This window comes from Scyliorhinus torazame, chromosome 9 (assembly GCF_047496885.1).
Source record: "Scyliorhinus torazame isolate Kashiwa2021f chromosome 9, sScyTor2.1, whole genome shotgun sequence".
Taxonomy (NCBI): domain Eukaryota; kingdom Metazoa; phylum Chordata; class Chondrichthyes; order Carcharhiniformes; family Scyliorhinidae; genus Scyliorhinus; species Scyliorhinus torazame.
The window spans coordinates 228,888,390-228,909,164 of record NC_092715.1 but is presented as its reverse complement, the minus strand read 5'-3'; the positions used below and the strand labels follow the sequence as shown (position 1 = coordinate 228,909,164).

General features: G+C 49.0%; 1 protein-coding gene across 7 annotated transcripts in view; it reads right to left on the bottom strand.

Moving 5' to 3' along the window:
* The window catches only part of frem1a (Fras1 related extracellular matrix 1a), a 765,391-nt gene that overhangs the window by 419,445 nt on the left and 325,171 nt on the right, over window positions 1-20,775 (bottom strand). For all 7 annotated transcript variants that reach the window (XM_072517132.1, XM_072517134.1, XM_072517136.1 and 4 more), the window contains one exon: window positions 2,723-2,831. In XM_072517132.1, the coding sequence (XP_072373233.1) occupies window positions 2,723-2,831 (109 nt within the window). The remainder of the gene's footprint in view (window positions 1-2,722; window positions 2,832-20,775) is intronic.

The window sequence follows — 20,775 nt, the reverse complement described above, 5'->3', positions numbered from 1 at the left end:
ATTTCAGTTGTCTGACTTTCCACTGACTTATCAACCACAGTAGGCATCACTCCCACCTGCGATCCAGGTATATCATGACCCAAGATAAATTGTATTCCTGGATAAGATACTTTCTCTATTACTCCTACTACCACTTCACCACTCTTTACTGGACTTTCCAACCTTACCTTATATAATTGAACACTACTCCTCTCACCCTGAATTCCACATGTTACCACCTTTTCCGGCAACATTCTTCCCAAACTACATAACTCCTCATCTCTTACCATTAAAACTTTGACTAGCTCCCGTATCTCTTAAAATTGTGACTTCTTTACCTGCTCCTCCTGATACACATGAGTAAACTTTACCCACACAAATACATTCTTTAAAGAGAGCTGGCACCTTCTTATCAATCATCTCTTGATCAGGCTGTACAATCTTTTGCACCTCCTTTGCTTCACTTGGGCTTTCCTTTACCACTTTAACAAACCCCACTGTCTTATCCTGTTTTACCACATCAGCCTTCCCAGTGCTTTTCTTCAATCACCAACACTGTGACTTTACATGACCTAGTTTATTACAGTGAAAACATTTGAAACTTTTCATGTCTCTTCCACTCTCCTGGATTTCTTTTTTAATCTGAGGTACACTCTCTTTATTGTCTCCCATCAGATCACCTTGACTTTTACCACTTGAGTATTTCTCATGTCCCCAGTTTCTATCCCTCATAGGCTGAAACTGATGTCGGAAATCAAGCTTTGATTTATGAACTAATTCATAAATCTGCCATATCATCTGCTGCTAATCTCACAGTTTTAACGCTCTCCTCTTCCACATGCATTCTCACTACATCAGGAATTGAATTTTTAAACTCCTCCAAAAGTATAATTTCTCTGAGAGCTTCATACGTTTGGTCTATTTTCAAAGTCCTTATCCACCTATCAAAATTACTTTGTTTGAGCCTTTCCAAATCCATGTATGTTTGACCAAATTCTTTCTTTAAATTTCTAAACCTTTGTCGGTAAGCTTTAGGCATTCGTTCATATGCACCTAGGATGGATTTTTTTCACCTTCTTAAATGTCCCAGATACCTCCTCCGGTAGTGATGCAAACACTTCACTAGCTCTACCTACAAGCTTTGTATGAATCAGTAATACTCACATGTCCTGTGGCCATTTCATTTGTTTAGCTACCTTCTCAAATGAAATGAAAAAGGCTTCTACTTTCTTGTCGTCAAACCTTCGCAACGCCTGGGCATATTTAAATAGATTCCCACCAAGGCTTCGACCTTGACGCTCTTTCTCACTGTCCTCATCACTATCATCCACCTGTACGTTTCCCTTTACGTCTGCCAATTTTAACTGACTGTCATGTTTCATGGCCATTTTCTGAAGTTCAAACTCTCTCTCTTTATCTTTTCCCCTGAACTGTATCTCCTTTCTCTTTCCTTTTGTTCTGCTAGGGCTTTTCTTTCTTTTCTCCTTTCTTCTATCTCCTTTTCTTTTTCCTCTCTCTCTCTTTCATATTCTAACTGCTTTAATTCTTTCTCAAGTTCAATTTGTTTAATTTATAACTGAATTTTTGCCATTTCCAATGAGTCAAACTGTATCTCAGGCAACTTTAAATGCTTAGCCACCGCTATAATTACCTAATCTTTTCGCATTTTGTCAGGTAATGTTAACTGCAATGTTTGTGCCAAATCTAACAGTCTGCTTTTAGTCTCTGTCCGTAAAGTACTGCGTGTGACCGTCTCCATCCCCAAATACTTCCGAGCCTCTGAAAGAGCCATTGTCCACAACACACTACCTACTTAAACTGGAATACCACACCTGAAAAGCAACCACATTATAAGTTCACTAAGCCAATCCAATAGATAAACTTTTTTCCCCCTCGAGCCCCCAATTTGTTATGGGCCAGGGTTTCGAGAACCCCAAAGTGTCGCAAGGAGTTCACCTGACCCACAACTTTTAATAGATTGTGGTATGGGGAGCACACGGCCCATTCTACAGGTGTGATACAGCAGAAATGGAAAGGTATTTTTTCAAGCAAAACAATGTTTATTCTATGAACTCAAGTTAACCTTTTTAAAACATAGTGAACATCTTAGCAACCATCAATTCAAATACAACCCCAAAGACTACAACACACAGTGAACATCTTAGCAACCATCAATTCAAATACAACCCCAAAGACTACAACACTAAGTAACCCTTTAAGCTTTCCTTTTAACATCCATACGACTTAAAACACCCTTTACCAGAAGCACACCAGGTTAAAGTCACTACTGTTATTAGTTTTAAATCACCAGGAATGATTTACAGTCTTTAGGTTACAGAGAGAGATTCATACACCTTCTGGCTGTGACTGCAGCTATCCAGCTGTGGAAACGAAACTAAAACACACACTCCAGCCTGCTCAAAAATGAAAGTAAAAAGCTGACAGACAGCCCAGCTCCACAAACTCTCTGACATCACTGCAGTAATAAACACCCATTTCTTAAAGGTACATTTATGAAAGACCCATTTCTTAAAGGTACTCTCACATGACACAATGGACACAGAAGCCATCAATGCATATTAAAATTATAAGCTCTTGTTTGAAAGAAGTTCTAAACTACCTGCTGGACTATATAAATGGGCAAAAGGAGATCACCATTGATCTCCTTTGCATGCACCTTTTGTGGACTGAATTCTTCAGTAAGGAACCACACTTTTACTCAGTTTACCATATAGAAACTAACCCATGTTCCAGGAAATTCTGGGAGCATTGGTATCAGCTGTCCTTATCGAGATATGCACCATGATTGGTGCACTGTTCCTGAAGTAGAGGTCATGAACTTCAAATTCCACCTGTTGGAGAAATACAATCAAGATTAAAGTTGCCACTTAAATGGGAGGAACATCAGAAACTATGAAAAGCCAGCAGTATTCATTACTCCCTCAACTAGAGAAATATGAAAATTAATATGGACCTGACAGGAATATACCCCACACCCGAAGCCTGAAAGATTGTAAACAGAAAGCACTAAACTATCATATCCACAATTGAAACTATGCGCATTTAAATACAGAATTATTCCTGCGCTTATTCTATTTAACAACATGCTTTACATAAATGTGTGTACATTTATAAAGTTAACATAGAAAATGGTAGTGGCTTCCTAATATCTGGTATCAGCAGCTCTATGTTAGCAGGAATCACATGTAAAACTCGTATACATTTGCAGAGGATAAACTTAATGCTTCTTGGGCCATCACAAATTCCTATCCATCAAATTACTGCAGCAGAGCAGCTTGTATCTTCTCTGCACCGAGGGAACGCTCAGGACGGAATATTCCAAAAAATGGCAAAGTGTCAGCTTCTGACTGAAAACTGGTGCGTTTCTCTCCAGTAACACAGCCAGGTTCTCTGTCGAGATCTCCTGACACTTTGTCAGAAAAAAAAATTGGTGACCATGTTTAGTGCCGTCACTCTGGCGAGGCGGGGCCTCACAGAGCTGGCAAGCTCAGTTACACAGAGATTGGGGTGCCATCTTTAAACGGCGACCTGATCAGTGATAAGACTGATCTCCCTCACATGCCCCAATGGCTATGGAGACACCCCCCACAAACGTGACGATCCTCCCTCACCATGGAAGTATTTGGGGATACCCCCCACACATTATCCGGCGCACCTGTCTTCCCCCCTCCCCCAATGGAGAAGAGTTTATCCTCTCAGTGCCCCCTGAGTGCCCACCATCATTATCAGGGGCATTGCCCAGTCTCAATCCCAAAGTCTGCAGGCATTTTTACACACCCAGCGTGGTCATCACAACTGATTTTCAATTTTGAAAACCAGTAGAGAATCGCGCTGACGTGATGTCACGCCGCTGGGGGCCGGGGGGGGGGGGGTCATCACATGGAGTTGGAAGGTATGGCATGAAGCCATTTAATTATATGTAAATTAATTTAAATTGATCAGGTTCACGCTCCACATCACCACCGGTGGGGGGCAGAGGATGGGAAGATCTCTAACCGAGTTCTCGCCGGCACAATCCCATAACCCTCTCGTGACATTTAGCAGCCATAATAAAGAAATAAAGAAATAATAAATAACCTTTATTGTCACGATGTGGAAATGCCGGACTGGGCTGAGCACAGTAAGAAGTCACCTGAGGAAGGAGCAGTGCTCCAAAAGCTAGTGATTCGAAACAAACCTGTTGGTCTGGTGTAAGACTACTTATTTTATTGTCACAAGTAGGCTTACATTAACTGGGATTTATATGGAATTATCACAGTAACTTCATTGCAGTGTTAATGTAAGCCTGCTTGTGACACTAATAAAGATTATTGATTATTATAAAGGGAGAGGGTAAAGGGTGATAGAGCGATATCCAACCGTGATACATCAAGATGGGAGGCGGGTCTTCTCGGGTTGGTGGAGCTTCAGTTGGACCCGTGTACTCATGGAAAATCTGTGTGAGAGATGCGCTCATTTGAAATCCTCACTCTGTGGTGAAGTCTACACGTCAGTAGGCCTGGGTCAGGGAATTCTCATTGCAATAAGATCCCAGCAAGATGTTGAGCTGCTGTTCGTTCTGGGCCATTTGCCATCAGCTGCAGTCAGAGTTAGGAGTGAAGGTAGGGAGGCAGGTAGGTGCCTACAAGGGGCATGTTGGTGAATGGCAACCAAATCGTGATTGCAAACCTCGATCCTCCTGGGTGCATAGCCATGCCTCACAAGGGCTCATGTTACATAGAATTTACAGTGCAGAAGGAGGCCATTTGGCCCATCGAGTCTGCACCGGCTCTTGGAAAGAGCACCCTACCCAAGTCCACACCTCCACCCTATCCCCATAAGCCAGTAACCCCACCAGCTCCAAGGGCAATTTTGGACACTAAGGGCAATTTAGCTTGGCCAATCCACCCAACCTGCACATCTTTGGACTGTGGGAGGAAACCGGAGCACCCGGAGGAAACCCACACAGACACGGGGAGAACGTGCAGATTCCACGCAGACAGTGAGCCAGCGGGGAATCGAACCTGGGACCCTGGAGCTGCGAAGCAATTGTGCTAACCACCATGTGTTAGTCTTTCTATTATGGCAAGGCAAAGGCCCTTCCATAGAGTTCATAGGTCAGCGGAGGCAAGTGGAACAGAGTGAGACAAGGTTTCTCACACAAGGCTTTAATCATCCTTGTAAAAAAGCAATGGGCGTGATTAGATGGAAAAAGAACAGAGTTCCATTTTGGGCGCATTTAGCGGCGCTGAGAACGACGCTGCTATTGAACGGGACTCTGCTTCTTTTTCGGGTCTTGGCAAGGAACGCCTGTCGAGGTCGCACTTAGACTAATTTCCTGCACTAACGAGCTCAGCTTGCCAGTGCAGGAAGAGATCGGGGCAACATTTAAAAATGGCGCCCCGATCTCCCGACCTGCAACCGTGACATCCGGATGCCCCAACACCCAACCAACCAATTGGGGTGCCCTCGGGCCCCCCTGCACCCCACCTCATAAGGGCAGGGCAGGGCACTGCCGGGCCCGATCCTGGCACTAGCTCACGGGCACTATGGAACTGCCAGACTGGCACCCTGCCAGCCATCCTGCCTTCACCTTCCCGTCAGCTCTGCAGCCTGCAGCCTCCCCTGCCAGCTCCGCAGCCTGCACCTTCTCCTGCCAGCTCTGCTGCCTGCACCCTTACCTGCCAGCTCAGCAGCCTGTACCCTCCCCTGCCAGCTCTGCAGCCTGTACCCTCCCCTGCCAGCTCTGCAGCCTGTACCCTCCCCTGCCAGCTCTGCTGCCTGCACCCTTACCTGCCAGCTGTGCAGCCTGCACCCTCCCCTGCCAGCTGTGCTGCCTGCACCCTTCCCTGCGAGCTCTGCAGCCTGCATCCTCCCCTGCCAGCTCTGTATCCTCCCCACCTCTTCTTATTCATAGAATTTACAGTGCAGAAGGAGGCCATTTGGCCCATCGAGTCTGCACCAGCTCTTGGAAAGAGCACCCCACCCAAGCCCACACCTCCACACCATCCCCATAACCCAGTAACCCCACCCAACACTATGGACACTTTTTGGACACTAAGGGAAATTTAGCATGACCAATCTACCTAACCTGCACATCTTAGGACTGTGGGAGGAAACCGGAGCACCCAGAGGAAACCCACGCACACACGGGGAGGATGTGCAGACTCCGCACAGACAGTGACCCAAGCTGGGAGTCGAACCTGGGACCCTGGAGCTGAGAAGCAATTGTGCTGACCGCTATGCTACCGTGCTGCCCCCAAATCTGCAGCCGGCTTCCTTCCCTGCCAGCTCAGCACACTCCCCTGCCAGCTCTGCAGCCTGCATCCTCCTGCCAGCTCTGCATCCTCCCCCTGAAATACAACGCTCAAACATTTGAAATGAACTAGCACTAATTCTTACATACATCATAAGGAGCAATGGCTACACCCAAGGACAAAAATGAATTGAGAATTAGTAAAGAAAATGGTTGGACTGCCTGCAACTTCCCCTGCCAGTTCTGCAGTCTGCATCCTCCCCTGCCAGCTCTGCAGCCTGCATACTCCCCTGCCAGTTCTGCTGCCCTCACCATCACCTGCCAGATCTGCAGTCTGTGTCCTCCCCTGCCAGTTCTGCAATCTGTATCCATCCTGGCTGTTGCGCAATCAATTACTCTCAAGACGAAGTGATTCATAACTGAAGGCTTTAATCTGCTAGAACTCTTCCCCAGCAGCTTCGATACAGAAAGTGAAGGCTGCTGGGACGGCACCGGTTCTTATACTCCGCCTTTCAGTCGGAGCTATGTACGCCAATGGTAGACTCCTGGGTCTAACCAATGGTCATTCACCTCTTAGGTACCGCAATACCTGGTACTACCACATTCACCCTCTGTTAAAAAAGAGCCCGGCAGTGGTGGTGGCCAGCGTTAATAGTCGCCTTTCGCATGGTATGACCAGGTATGGAGGTACCGTGATGTCGAGGGAATTTACAAAGTGTTCATAGTGCAGCAATCAGTCGATCGGGTGGCCTGGTGTCCTTCTGGAGCGTCTGGGCCTTAGCGGTGATTCTGATGGGGGTCCCGGCGGTTGCGACTCCGGGAGCGTGATGTTGTCCTCCCTGGCAGCTTTGTCACCCCGAGGCGGCGCTGTTGGGGCAAAAGGTGGACAGGGGGGGGGGAAGCGCCTGTAGGGGGCGTCGGTGTGTGGTCGGGACTAGGCAGGAGCGGCGGGAGTACTGACCCTCCAGTCAGGTGCTGTGGGGAGGGTTGGGGTGGGGGCAATGGTTCGGGAGCGCGTGGGGTTCCAGCGGGCGCCAGGTCCCAAAGGGAGACAGGGAACGCTACGTAGGCGTACTGGGGGTTGGCGTGCAGCAGGTGGACCCTCTCGACCAACGGGTCCGACTTGTGCGCCCTCACATGTTTCCGAAGCAGGACGGTTCCGGGTGTTGCTAGCCAGGTTGGGAGCGAGGTCCCGGAGGAGGACTTCCTGGGTAAAACAAGGAGACGTTCATGAGGTGTCTGATTTGTGGTTGTACAGAGCAGTGACCGGATGGAGTGGAGGGCCACCGGGAGGACTTCCTGCCAGAGGGAGACTGGGAGATTCCTGGACCTTACGGTTTTCCAGACCGTTCCGTTCTCCCTCTCTACCTGCCCGTTTCCCCGGGGGTTGTAACTTGCCATCCTGCTCGAGGCGATGCCCTTGCTGAGCAGGAATTGACGCAGTTTGTCGCTCATAAAGGAGGACCCCCTATTACTGTGAATGTATGCGGGAAAACCGAACAGTGTAAAGATACCCTGGAGGGCCTCGATGACGGTGGTTGTGGTCATGTCTGGGCAGGGGATGGCGAATGGGAACCGAGAGTACTTGTCAATCACGTTAAGGAAGTACGTGTTGCGGTCGGTGGAGGGGAGGGGGCCTTTGAAATCCATACTGAGGCATTCAAAGGGACGGGAAGCCTTTATCAGGTGCGCCCTCTCTGGCAGATTTCTGGCAGATCCACGCAGATTTGGCAGTCCCTGGTGACTGTCCTGACCTCCTCGATGGAGGAGGGCAAGTTGCGGGTCTTGATAAAATGAAAAAAACGAGTGACCCACGGGTGGCAGAGGTCCTCGTGGAGGGATCGGAGGCGGTCCACTTGTGCGGTGGCACAAGTGCCGCGGGACAGGGCATCAGGAGGCTCGTTCAGCTTCCCCGGACGGTACAAGATCTTGTAATTGTAGGTGGAGAGTTCTATCCTCCACTGCAAGATCTTGTTGTTCTTAATCTTGTCCCGCGGTGCATTATCGAACATGAAGGCAACCGACCGTTGGTGGGTGAGGTGAGTGAATCTCCTGCCGGCCAGGTAATGCCTCCAGTGTCGCACAGCTTCTACTATGGCCTGGGCCTCCTTTTCGACCGAGGAGTGGCGAATTTCGGAAGCATGGAGAGTACGGGAGAAGAAAGACACAGGCCTGCCCGCTTGGTTGAGGGTGGCCGTCAGAGCTACGTGGCGGCCACCCCCCCTGGAAGGGGAGGGACTCGTCGATGGCGCGCATCGTGGCTTTTGCAATGTCTGCTTTGATGCGGCTGAAAGCCTGGCGGGCCTCCGTCGACAGGGGGAATGTTGTGACTCGATCAGGGGTCGGGCTTTGTCTGCGTAATTGGGGACCCACTGTGCATAATAGCTGAAGAACCCGAGGCAGCGCTTTAGGGCCTTGGGGCAGTGAGGGAAGGGGAACTCCATAAGGGGGCGCATGCGCGCAGGGTCAGGGCCTATGACTCCACTTCGCACTACGTAGCCTAGAATGGCTAGACGGTCGGTGCTGAACACGCATTTATCCTTATTGTATGTCAAATTAAGGATTTTCGCGGTCTGGAGAGATTTGCGGAGGTTGGTGTCGTGGTCCTGCTGGTCATGGCCGCAGATTGTGACGTTATCCATATACGGGAACGTTGCGCGTAAGCCGTACCGGTCAACCATTCGGTCCATCTCTCGCTGGAAGACCTAGACCCCGTTCGTGACACTCTTAAAAAGTGATAGAGCCGCCCATCTGCTTCGAAGGCAGTGTACTTGCGGTCACTGGTGGTAGGCAGACTTGAGATCCACCGTGGAGAAAACCTTGTATTGTGCGATCCTGTTCACCAGATCGGCTATACGGGGAAGAGGGTACGCATCCAGTTGCGTAAACCTGTTGATGGTCTGACTGTAGTCAGTGACCATCCTATGTTTCTCCCCGGTCTTTACCACCACTACTTGAGCTCTCCAGGGACTGTTGCTCGCTTCGATGACCCCTTCCCTCAGCAGCCTTTGGACCTCCGACCTGATAAAGGTCCGGTCCTGGGCACTTGGGCACTGTACCGTCTGCTCCTGGTGGCGACAGGTTTGCAATCCGGGGTGAGGTTCGCAAATAGGGAAGGCGGGTCGACCTTAAGGGTCGCGAGGCCGCATACAGTAAGGGGGGGTATACGGCCGCCGAATTTAAAGGTCAGGCTTTTGTAGCCAGTTAAAATAGCTAACTCCCGATTTAAAATGGCGAACTCCCGATGTAAAATGGCGAACGGCAAAGGCTGATAGGAAAGTCAGCCAACAGGACACAAACGAGCAGCTGCAGGTTGAGTGTGTATTTACCTCTGGAAAGGCCAGACAAGATCGATACCGGCAACCATCAGAATAACAAAACACCAGCCACCTGCATATTAATGAGCAATCCCCGGGAACAATGAGCAACATTTAGACACATAAAGCCAAACCAGACTCTTTGGCGCCAGCAGAAGCCTACACAATGGGAGGTGAACGACCACCTCAGGACCGCCCATCGATCAGGGAACCGCTCCAGCATTGGAGAAAATCGAACCAAGTGATTGGGACAAAGTCCAATCACTTGGAACCAGGTACAGGGTCCGCCCCGAAAGGCGGGAAGCCCCTGGGGACTATAAGAATCAAGCCCAAGTTCAAATCGTTCTTCTTGACCGGGTCACTCAGCAACGCGAACCAACCCTTGACAGTGACCGGTCCAGCCGCCGCTGATATCCAGTAAGTCTTACTTCAATGCTCACTACGAGATAGGTGCTCCTAGCTACCAATCTGTAACAACTTTGAATCCCGCAGGCTCAGAACCCGAACGAAATGCCATTCGTTTCCCTGCCCTGGTGGGCCAGTTCCAAGTTAAGTATTGGCCTAATTAGTTGTAGAAGTAGCTTAGACGTAGAATTTGTACATGAGTAGTGATTACTGTGTATAATAAATATGCTTTGATTTAAATCTTACTAAGCGGTGTATTGGATTATTGATCATTACTCGGACTTGAACCACGTGGCGGTATCAGAAAGATACCTGGCGACTCAAGAGCAAAGGTGATAAAACAGAGCAATTAAACTGAGGCAAAATTTAGCAACATTATTTGGCGACTCTGGTGGGACCCGATCTAGAAGTGGAAATCCACTCCGGGAGAACCCAGAATTTGAATTAGAGATCCAATTGGAAACAGAAAACCACAATTGTTAAGCAGTTCTGATCAATACTCATTATTCGGAAGTGTGTGTATGCATGCGTAACTAACAGGGCGATAAGGTACAACTGATAGATCTTTGTTGCGTCAAAACTGTCGGACGTTTGTATATCGGAAAGTAGCGAAAGCCGTACCCGTATTTACAGCACCGCCTTAGCTCCCCTGTTCCAAATTTAAAAGAAGCATTCGGATAGGAAAGATGGCAATGCAGCGCCTAATGAACCCAGAGGAATTTGCAGTCGCAGCGACCAGCAGCAGGAGAGTGTCCCATTTGGGAGGAAGAGATCAGGAAATATCTCAAAGGGAAAGGATGGCCCCTTTGGAATGATTTCTGTGATAACGAGGAATCAGGTCCCGGGAGTATAGAACATACTTGGTGGGAGAACCTGAGCGAGATCCACAAAAAGAGCTTAGGGAAAGATTGCAAGCCGATGGCAATCGTGTCCTGCTTGGCACAATTGCGAGGCACAGAGGAGGTCGTTAGGATGCTCCGGAAAGAAGTAGAGGGCATACATCGAATGAGTAAGGTCGATGTAAGCGAGGTAGAAAAGGAGAATTTAGACTGGAGAAGGAAATTGGCAGCAAAAGATGGAGAGGTGGATGACGCCAAAAGGGCTCACCAGTCTTGTCTGGCGCACTTAAGCAGCTTCCAGTCTCAATACGAAAAGGCCTATCAGGACACGCAACGTGCAGTCCTGGTATGAGGAGAAACGGAAAACCAGGTAGAGGCATTACAAAAACAGTGTAGTGACCTCAAGGCAGCATTAAGAGCACTCCATGCTGCCACACACAACAAAGACAAAGCACATTAGACAACGCAAAGTGCCGGAAGCAGATTGCAGAGCTGCAATCACTACTTTCTGTTCAAAAAGGTTTTCAGGAAACCTTTGGAGAAAGAATAGATCAGGAAGACGGCCCTGATTGGGAAGAGTTGAATGAAACAGCGCAGAGATATGTTCAGAGTACATGTGCGCAGGGAAAGCCCCAAAAGAGAAAAGCACCCCAACCCCCCACACAGCAGACAGTTCAAGCTCCAATAAACCCAGTAACCACCCACCGCACAGCCACATCGGACGATGCGGAATTTCGATATTCCACCCCCTTAACAGTGACCCAATTCCGGGACGCGTGCAATAAGATCACACCGTTCCTCCCCACCTCAGACCTCCACCATTTCTTTGCCACAGTTAAGCATCAGGCGACCATGTACGGCCTGATGAGCGAGAGCATGTAAAGCTCACCGTTTTAAGTTTAGACCAGTCAGTAGCAGCAGCCCTTCCCGACCCACAGAATCTAGGAAGAGGCACCCTTGCAGAAATGCATACCGCGATCCTGGATGCGATCGGGTATAACCGGGGTGACCCCGTAGATGGCCTCACCAAATGTAGGCAAAAGAAATCCAAGCACCCCACAGTGTTTGCTGGACGCCTGTGGATTCACTTTGCAGCAGTCTTTGGACTGTGCCCATTTGTCCCCAGACAACATGGCCAAATGGACCCGCACCCTCATCTCCCATGCCACCGAAACAGGACAGAAAGCCTGCACGAGTTATGATCCCTCAGAGGAGGCCCATAACGAGAAGTGGGTAGTGAAAAGATTGTCCCGCACTTGGGAGCAATCTGTTCAAAGTAAACCCTCAGTTAAGAATACGGAGGAAAAGCAGGCCGGCGCAGATATGCAGGCAGTAAAGACAACACACCACGACCCGCATGGGTGAATGAGGGAAAGAACAGCCCCCACCCAAGTCACTGGAGTGTTACAACTGCGGACAGTTGGGACACTTCGCCAGAGAGTGCAATGCCCCTAAAAAGCCACAGAGAGCCCAGCAGACGGGCACTCTGACTAAGAAAAAGACAGAGCACACTCATAGCGTCAGCGCCCGTTCAGATCAGACGGACTTGACTGGAATGGTCTGACGGTGTACGGCTCCCCCAGTTGGGTCTGCGACACCCTTTGGGATAGGTCCGGACGACCGGTAGTTGCAGCAAAAATTCGGGGACTGCCCATCGAATTTCTCTGGGGCACAGGAGGGTCCCGCACCACAATAAATTCCTCCACCCTGTTTCAAAAAGACACGTGGCCCACTCCAGCCACTATCACCCTCAGCGGCTTTACAGGCCACTCACAGCAGGGACACATCACAGCCCCTGTATCCATTCAAATCGGCACCATCACCACCAAGCACCCCGTAGTTTTAGTTGACCTGCCCCACACAGCGGAACACATTCTGGGAATCGATTTCATGAATTCCCATAATCTTTCATTTGATCCAGTCAACCAGTGTGTCTGGAAGATGGCAAAATCCACAAGAGCCCCTGCAACGCTCAACATAGGAGAGTATATGAACAAAATTAGCGCCGCAGGCAAATTTTGGTTCAACCCGACCACGCTTAGTACGGACAAGCAGATTAGGGCAGTTCTGCAAAAGAACAGGGCAGCATTCGCGACCCACAAGCACGACTGTGGACGGATGGCTGGCTCCGTACAAATAACAGGACCTGACCCAAGATCCCAAAAACAGTATGGATTTCCCCAAGAGGCAGAGGAAGAAATCTCAAAGGTAATAGAAAGCTTATTAGAGCAGGGCGTACTTAGATCAGTAGCCTCCACTAATAATGCCCCGATTTGGCCAGTGAGAAAGCCCGCTGGATCATGGTGACTGACCATCGATTACCGGGAACTCAACAAAGACACCCCTGCAGCAGCCCCCACAGTATCAACAAGTCCCGAGACCATGCTCAAACAGGAACTCAATTCCCGATTCTTTACGGTTTTGGACGTCAGTAATGGATTCTGGTCCATTCCATTGGCAAAGGCGTGCCAGTACAAATTTGCCTTCACCTTTAAAGCACAGCAGTACATGTGGACATGCCTGCCACAAGGATTCCACAACTCCCCCTCCATTTTCCACCGACAGCTGGCAAATGGTTTAGGCAAATTCTCTCGCCCCGAATGTCTCATTCAGTATGTAGACAACCTACTACTGCAGACAGACACCAAGGAAGAGCACATTGAGCTTCTGTCCGAACTAGAACATAGAACATAGAACATAGAACAATACAGCGCAGTACAGGCCCTTCGGCCCACGATGTTGCACCGAAACAAAAGCCATCTAACCTACACTATGCCATTATCATCCATATGTTTATCCAATAAATTTTTTAATGCCCTCAATGTTGGCGAGTTCACTACTGTAGCAGGTAGGGCATTCCATGGCCTCACTACTCTTTGCGTAAAGAACCTACCTCTGACCTCTGTCCTATATCTATTACCCCTCAGTTTAAAGTTATGTCCCTCGTGCCAGCCATTTCCATCCGCGGGAGAAGGCTCTCACTGTCCACCCTATCCAACCCCCTGATCATTTTGTATGCCTCTATTAAGTCTCCTCTTAACCTTCTTCTCTCCAACGAAAACAACCTCAAGTCCATCAGCCTTTCCTCATAAGATTTTCCCTCCATACCAGGCAACATCCTGGTAAATCTCCTCTGCACCCGCTCCAAAGCCTCCACGTCCTTCCTATAATGCGGTGACCAGAACTGTACGCAATACTCCAAATGCGGCCGTACCAGAGTTCTGTACAGCTGCAACATGACCTCCCGACTCCGGAACTCAATCCCTCTACCAATAAAGGCCAAAACTCCATAGGCCTTCTTCACAACCCTATCAACCTGGGTGGCAACTTTCAGGGATCTATGTACATGGGCACCTAGATCCCTCTGCTCATCCACACTTTCAAGAACTTTACCATTAGCCAAATATTCCGCATTCCTGTTATTCCTTCCAAAGTGAATCGCCTCACACTTCTCTACATTAAACTCCATTTGCCACATCTCAGCCCAGCTCTGCAGCTTATCTATATCCCTCTGTAACCTGCTACATCCTTCCACACTATCGACAACACCACCGACTTTAGTATCGTCTGCAAATTTACTCACCCACCCTTCTGCGCCTTCCTCGAGGTCATTGATAAAAATGACAAACAGCAACGGCCCCAGAACAGATCCTTGTGGTACTCCACTTGTAACTGAACTCCATTCTGAACATTTCCCATCAACCACCACCCTCTGTCTTCTTTCAGCTAGCCAATTTCTGATCCACATCTCTAAATCACCCTCAATCCCCAGCCTCCGTATTTTCTGCAATAGCCTACCGTGGGGAACCTTATCAAACGCTTTGCTGAAATCCATATACACCACATCAACTGCTCTACCCTCGTCTACCTGTTCAGTCACCTTCTCAAAGAACTCGATAAGGTTTGTGAGGAATGACCTACCCTTCACAAAGCCATGCTGACTATCCCTGATCATATTATTTCTATCTAGATGATTATAAATCTTGTCTCTTATAATCCCCTCCAAGACTTTACCCACTACAGACGTGAGGCTCGCCGGTCTATAGTTGCCGGGGTTGTCTCTGCTCCCCTTTTTGAACAAAGGGACCACATTTGCTATCCTCCAGTCCTCTGGCAATATTCCTGTAGCCAATGATGACATAAAAATCAAAGCCAAAGGTCCAGCAATCTCTTCCCTGGCCTCCCAGAGAATCCTAGGATAAATCCCATCAGGACCCGGGGACTTATCTATTTTCAGCTTGTCCAGAATTGCCAAAAACTCTTCCCTACGTACCTCAATGCCATCTATTCTATTAGCCTGGGTCTCAGCATTCTCCTCCACAACATTATCTTTTTCCTGAGTGAATACTGATGAAAAATATTCATTTAGTATCTCGCCTATCTCTTCAGACTCCACACACAACTTCCCATCCCTGTCCTTGACTGGTCCGACTCTTTCCCTAGTCATTCGCTTATTCCTGACATACCTATAGAAAGCTTTTGGATTTTCCTTGATCCAACCTGCCAAATACTTCTCATGTCCCCTCCTTGCTCGTCTTAGCTCTCTCTTTAGATCCTTCCTCGCTACCTTGTAACTATCCATCGCCCCAACTGAAACTTCACACCTCATCTTCACATTGGCCTCCTTCTTCCTCTTAACAAGAGATTCCACTTCTTTGATAAACCACGGTTCCCTCGCTCGACGCCTTCCTCCCTGCCCGAACGGTACATACTTATCAAGAACACGCAGTAGCTGGTCCTTGAACAAGCTCCACTTATCCAGTGTGCCCAAAACTTGCAGCCTACTTCTCCACCTTATCCCCCCCAAGTCACGTCGAATGGCATCATAATTGCCCTTCCCCCAGCTATAACTCTTGCCCTGCGGTGTATACGTCACCGAATTGTGGTCACTGTCCCCAAAGTGCTCGCCTACCTCCAAATCCAACACCTGGCCTGGTTCATTACCCAAAACCAAATCCAACGTGGCCTCGCCTCTTGTTGGCCTGTCAACATATTGGGTCAGGAAACCCTCCTGCACACACTGTACAAAAAACGACCCATCTAACGTACTCGAACTATATCTTTTCCAGTCAATATTTGGAAAGTTAAAGTCTCCCATAATAACTACCCTGTTACTTTCGCTCTTATCCAGGATCATCCTCGCCATCCTTTCCTCTACATCCCTAGAACTATTTGGAGGCCTATAGAAGACTCCCAACAGTGTGACCTCTCCTTTCATGTTTCTAACCTCAGCCCATACTACCTCGGAAGATGAGTCCCCATCTAGCATCCTCTCCGCCACCGTAATACTGCTCTTGACTAGCAGCGCCACACCTCCCCCTCTTTTGCTTCCTTCTCTGAGCTTACTAAACACCTAAACCCCGGAGCCTGCAACATCCATTCCTGTCCCTGCTCTATCCATGTCTCCGAAATGGCCACAACATCGAAGGCCCAGGTACCAACCCATGCTGCCAGTTCCCCTACCTTATTTTGTATACTCCTGGCATTGAAGTAGACACACTTCAAACCACCTACCTGAACACTGGCCCCCTCCTGCGACGTCAAATCTGTGCTCCTGACCTCTATACTCTCATTCTCCATTACCCTAAAACTACAATCCAGGTTCCCATGCCCCTGCTGCATTAGTTTAAACCCCCCCAAAGAGCACTAACAAATCTCCCCCCCAGGATATTTGTGCCCCTCAGGTTCAGGTGTAGACCATCCTGTCTGTAGAGGTCCCACCTTCCCCAGAAAGAGCCCCAGTTATCCAGAAATCTGAATCCCTCCCGCCTGCACCATCCCTGTAGCCACGGGTTTAATTGCTCTCTCTCCCTATTCCTCATCTCACTATCACGTGGCACGGGCAACAACCCAGAGATAACAACTGTTTTTTCTAGTTCTGAGCTTACACCCTAGCTCCCTGAAAGCCTGCCTGACATCCTTGTCCCCTTTCCTACCTATGTCGTTAGTGCCAATGTGGACCACGACTTGGGGCTGCTCCCCCTCCCCCTATGAACCCGGAAAACACGATCCGAGACATCACGAACCCTTGCACCTGGGAGGCAACATACCAAACATGAGTCTCTCACGCTCCCACAAAATCTCCTATCTGTGCCCCTGACTATCGAGTCCCCAATTACTAATGCTCTGCTCCTCTCCCCCCCTTCCCTTCTGAGCAACAGGGACAGACTCCGTGCCAGATGCCCGTACCCCATGGCTTACCCCTGGTAAGTCGTCCCCCCCACAAGTATCCAAAGCGGTATACTTGTTTCTCAGGGGAACGACCGCAGGGGATCCCTGCACTGACTGCTTTTTCCCAGTCCCTCTTACAGTTACCCACCTATCTCCAATCTTTGGTGTAACTAATTCCCTGAAGCTGCTATCTATGACCCCTTCTGCCTCCCGAATGATCCGAAGTTCTTCCAACTCCAGCTCCAGTTCCCTAACTCGGTCTTGGAGGAGCTGGAGATGGCAGCACTTCCTGCAGGTAAAATCAGCAGGGACACTAACTGCATCCCTCACCTCAAACATCCTGCAGGAGGAACATTGCACTCCCTTCCCTGCCATCCCTCTAACTTTCTACCAAGATCTGGCTAACAACTAAATTAAATTTAAAAAAAAATAATAATAATAAAATATGGTACTTACCTCACACCAATGGGTTTTATTATTAGGTTAGAGGAGGAGGGTGGGTGGGCGACACTACACGTGTAGTGTCTCGGGTTTCCTCTCCACCAGAATGTATTGGTGAGGGACTTCCCAGAAGTCCGCGGGTCGAACTTCCTGTTCCCGCCTTAAACACTAAATTTTTTTTTAAAAACAGCAAAGAGGGACCGAAAACGGGACCAGGTAAGTGTTTACCGCTGAAATTGACTAGCCTGCTCCTGTGAAGGTCTCCCAGAAATCACTAACGCACCGCTCCCGCTGAAATCGACTGGCCTGCTACTGCAAAGACAAGTGTTTTTAAAGGAGAGACTTACCTCCCAGAAATCACTTGCGCACTGCTCCCGCTGAAATTGACTAGCCTGCTCCGCTCCCGCTGAAATCGACTGGCCTGCTCCTGCAAAGACAAGTGTTTTTAAAGGAGAGACTTACCTCCCAGAAATCACTTGCGCACTGCTCCCACTGAAATTGACTAGCCTGCTCCGCTCCCGCTGAAATCGACAGGCCTGCTCCTGCAAAGACAAGTGTTTTTAAAGGCGAGACTTACCTCCCAGAAATCACTTGCGCACTGCTCCCGCTGAAATTGACTAGCCTGCTCCGCTCCCGCTGAAATCGACTGGCCTGCTCCTGCAAAGACAAGTGTTTTTAAAGGAGAGACTTACCTCCCAGAAATCACTTGCGCACTGCACTGCTCCCGCTGAAATTGACAAGCCTGCTCCGCTCCCGCTGAAATCGACTGGCCTGCTCCTGCAAAGACAAGTGTTTTTAAAGGAGAGACTTACCTCCCAGAAATCACTTGCGCTCTGCTCCCGCTGAAATTGACTAGCCTGCTCCGCTCCCGCTGAAATCGACTGGCCTGCTCCTGCAAAGACAAGTGTTTTTAAAGGAGAGACTTACCTCCCAGAAATCACTTGCGCACTGCTCCCGCTGAAATTGACAAGCCTGCTCCGCTCCCGCTGAAATCGACTAGCCTGCTCCTGCAAAGACAAGTGTTTTTAAAGGAGAGACTTACCTCCCAGAAATCACTTGCGCACTGCTCCCGCTGAAATTGACTAGCCTGCTCCGCTCCCGCTGAAATCGACTGGCCTGCTCCTGCAAAGACAAGTGTTTTTAAAGGAGAGACTTACCTCCCAGAAATCACTTGCGCACTGCTCCCCCTGAAATTGACTAGCCTGCTCCGCTCCCGCTGAAATCGACTCTCAGCCCTCCGGTCGTTTTTAGGACTGGTTGGCTACTGCCGAAACCACATTGACAGCAAGGAAGCACCCCTCTCAGACCTCCTAAAGAAAGGAGCCCCCTAGGAATGGCTTCCGCAGCATATGGATGCGGACTCTTAACAGGCACTCATAGCAGCCCCCGCACGACAAGTTCCAGACCCGTTTTCCGCTAACGCCATAGAGGTAGCGACCACAGACCGCACCCTTTCAGCCGTGCTCCTCCAGGAACGGCACGACCAGTTAAGGCCCGTAGCTTATGCCTCCAGACTTTTAGATGCTGTGGAGCAGGGACTTTCAGCCTGTGAGAAGCACCTGCTCGCAGTATTTTGGGCAGTCCAGTATTTTTCGTACATTACTGGACTGAACCCCATCACAATTCTCACCGAACACACCCCCACCAAACGTTTACTGGACGGACGACTCAAGGACGGTACAGTTTGTCAGATTCGAGCAGCGAGATGGACCTTTCTCTTGCAGGGGACGGGGCATCACTGTTAAAAGGACTAAGACACACACCTATTTAGCCGACAACTTACAGTACCCCGGAACCCCCCCATGAATGCGAAATTATCTCCCCACACCACAACACAGGCCCCTTTATTGCTAAAACACCCTCCAGAAAGGTAGGTAGTTCAACCCAGAGCCCCCAGCACACGGACACGGATCTATGTGGATGGATCTTCCACAGTCTTGGATGGGAAATGCATAACAGGTTGCGGTATCTATGTCGAGGACGCGCAGGGACGTGCCCTTGAGGAAATATTGTTAAAACTACCACTTAGGCGCGCAGGCAGCAGAGCTCGTGCCATCGCATATATAGTGGAACACCCAGATTCCTTCCCCAGCCCAGCAGACATATACTCGGACAGCCTCTATGTCTGCAACAGCCTCACGGAATTTCTGCCCCTGTGGAAAGCAAGAGGATTTGTTTCCACAGACGGAAAACCCCTCCCCTCAGCCCCATTGCTCCGTCATATTTTAGAAAGAGCCCAGAACAGGACTTATGGGATAATCAAAGTCCGCAGTCACCATTGATCCTCCCCCCCTGGAAATGTGAAAGCCGACACACTGGCCAAAGCAGGTTCCAGGCATGGCTACTCTTGTACACCCCCCGAAAGCGCACCAGTGAGTGCAGTTCAGGTCTCACAGACAAAGATCGACGATCTAGTGGAGGCCCAGAAGCAGGACAGCAATCTCAGGGAGATTGTAAAAGGAAACTATCCAGCACCCTATGAGAGATTTAGAAATGCACTGACCACACATGACGGTGTGGTGTTAAAAGACACCCTTTATGTGATTCCTGAACAGGACAGGAATCAATTGATTTGCTTGTTCCATGACGGTCATGGACATCGGGGAATCGATCCCACTACAGCCCATCTCAGGCAGCTTTGTTGGTGGCCGAATTTAAAGGATGATGTAAATCATTACATCGAAAATGGTCTTATCTGTGCCCAGAATAATCCGGACAGATATGCCAAAAAGGCTCAACTCAGCCACACACGATCCGTTAACAGATAGTAAAAGTTTCTACAAATACATAAAACAAAAAAGAGTGGCTAAGGTAAATATTGGTCCTTTAGAGGATGAGAAGGGAGATTTAATAATGGGAGATGAGGAAATGGCTGAGGAACTGAACAGGTTTTTTGGGTCGGTCTTCACAGTGGAAGACACAAATAACATGCCAGTGACTGATGGAAATGAGGCTATGACAGGTGAGGACCTTGAGAGGATTGATATCACCAAGGAGGTAGTGATGGGCAAGCTAATGGGGCTAAAGGTAGACAAGTCTCCTGGCCCTGATGGAATGCATCCCAGAGTGCTAAAAGAGATGGCTAGGGAAATTGCAAATGCAGTAGTGATAATTTACCAAAATTCACTAGACTCTGGGGTGGTCCCGGCGGATTGGAAATTAGCAAACGTGACACCACTGTTTAAAAAAGGAGGTAGGCAGCAAGTGGGTAATTATAGGCCAGTGAGCTTAACTTCGGTAGTAGGGAAGATGCTGGAATCTATCATCAAGGAAGAAATAGCGAGGCATCTGGATGGAAATTGTCCCATTGGACAGACGCAGCATGGGTTCATAAAAGGCAGGTCGTGCCTAACTAATTTAGTGGAAT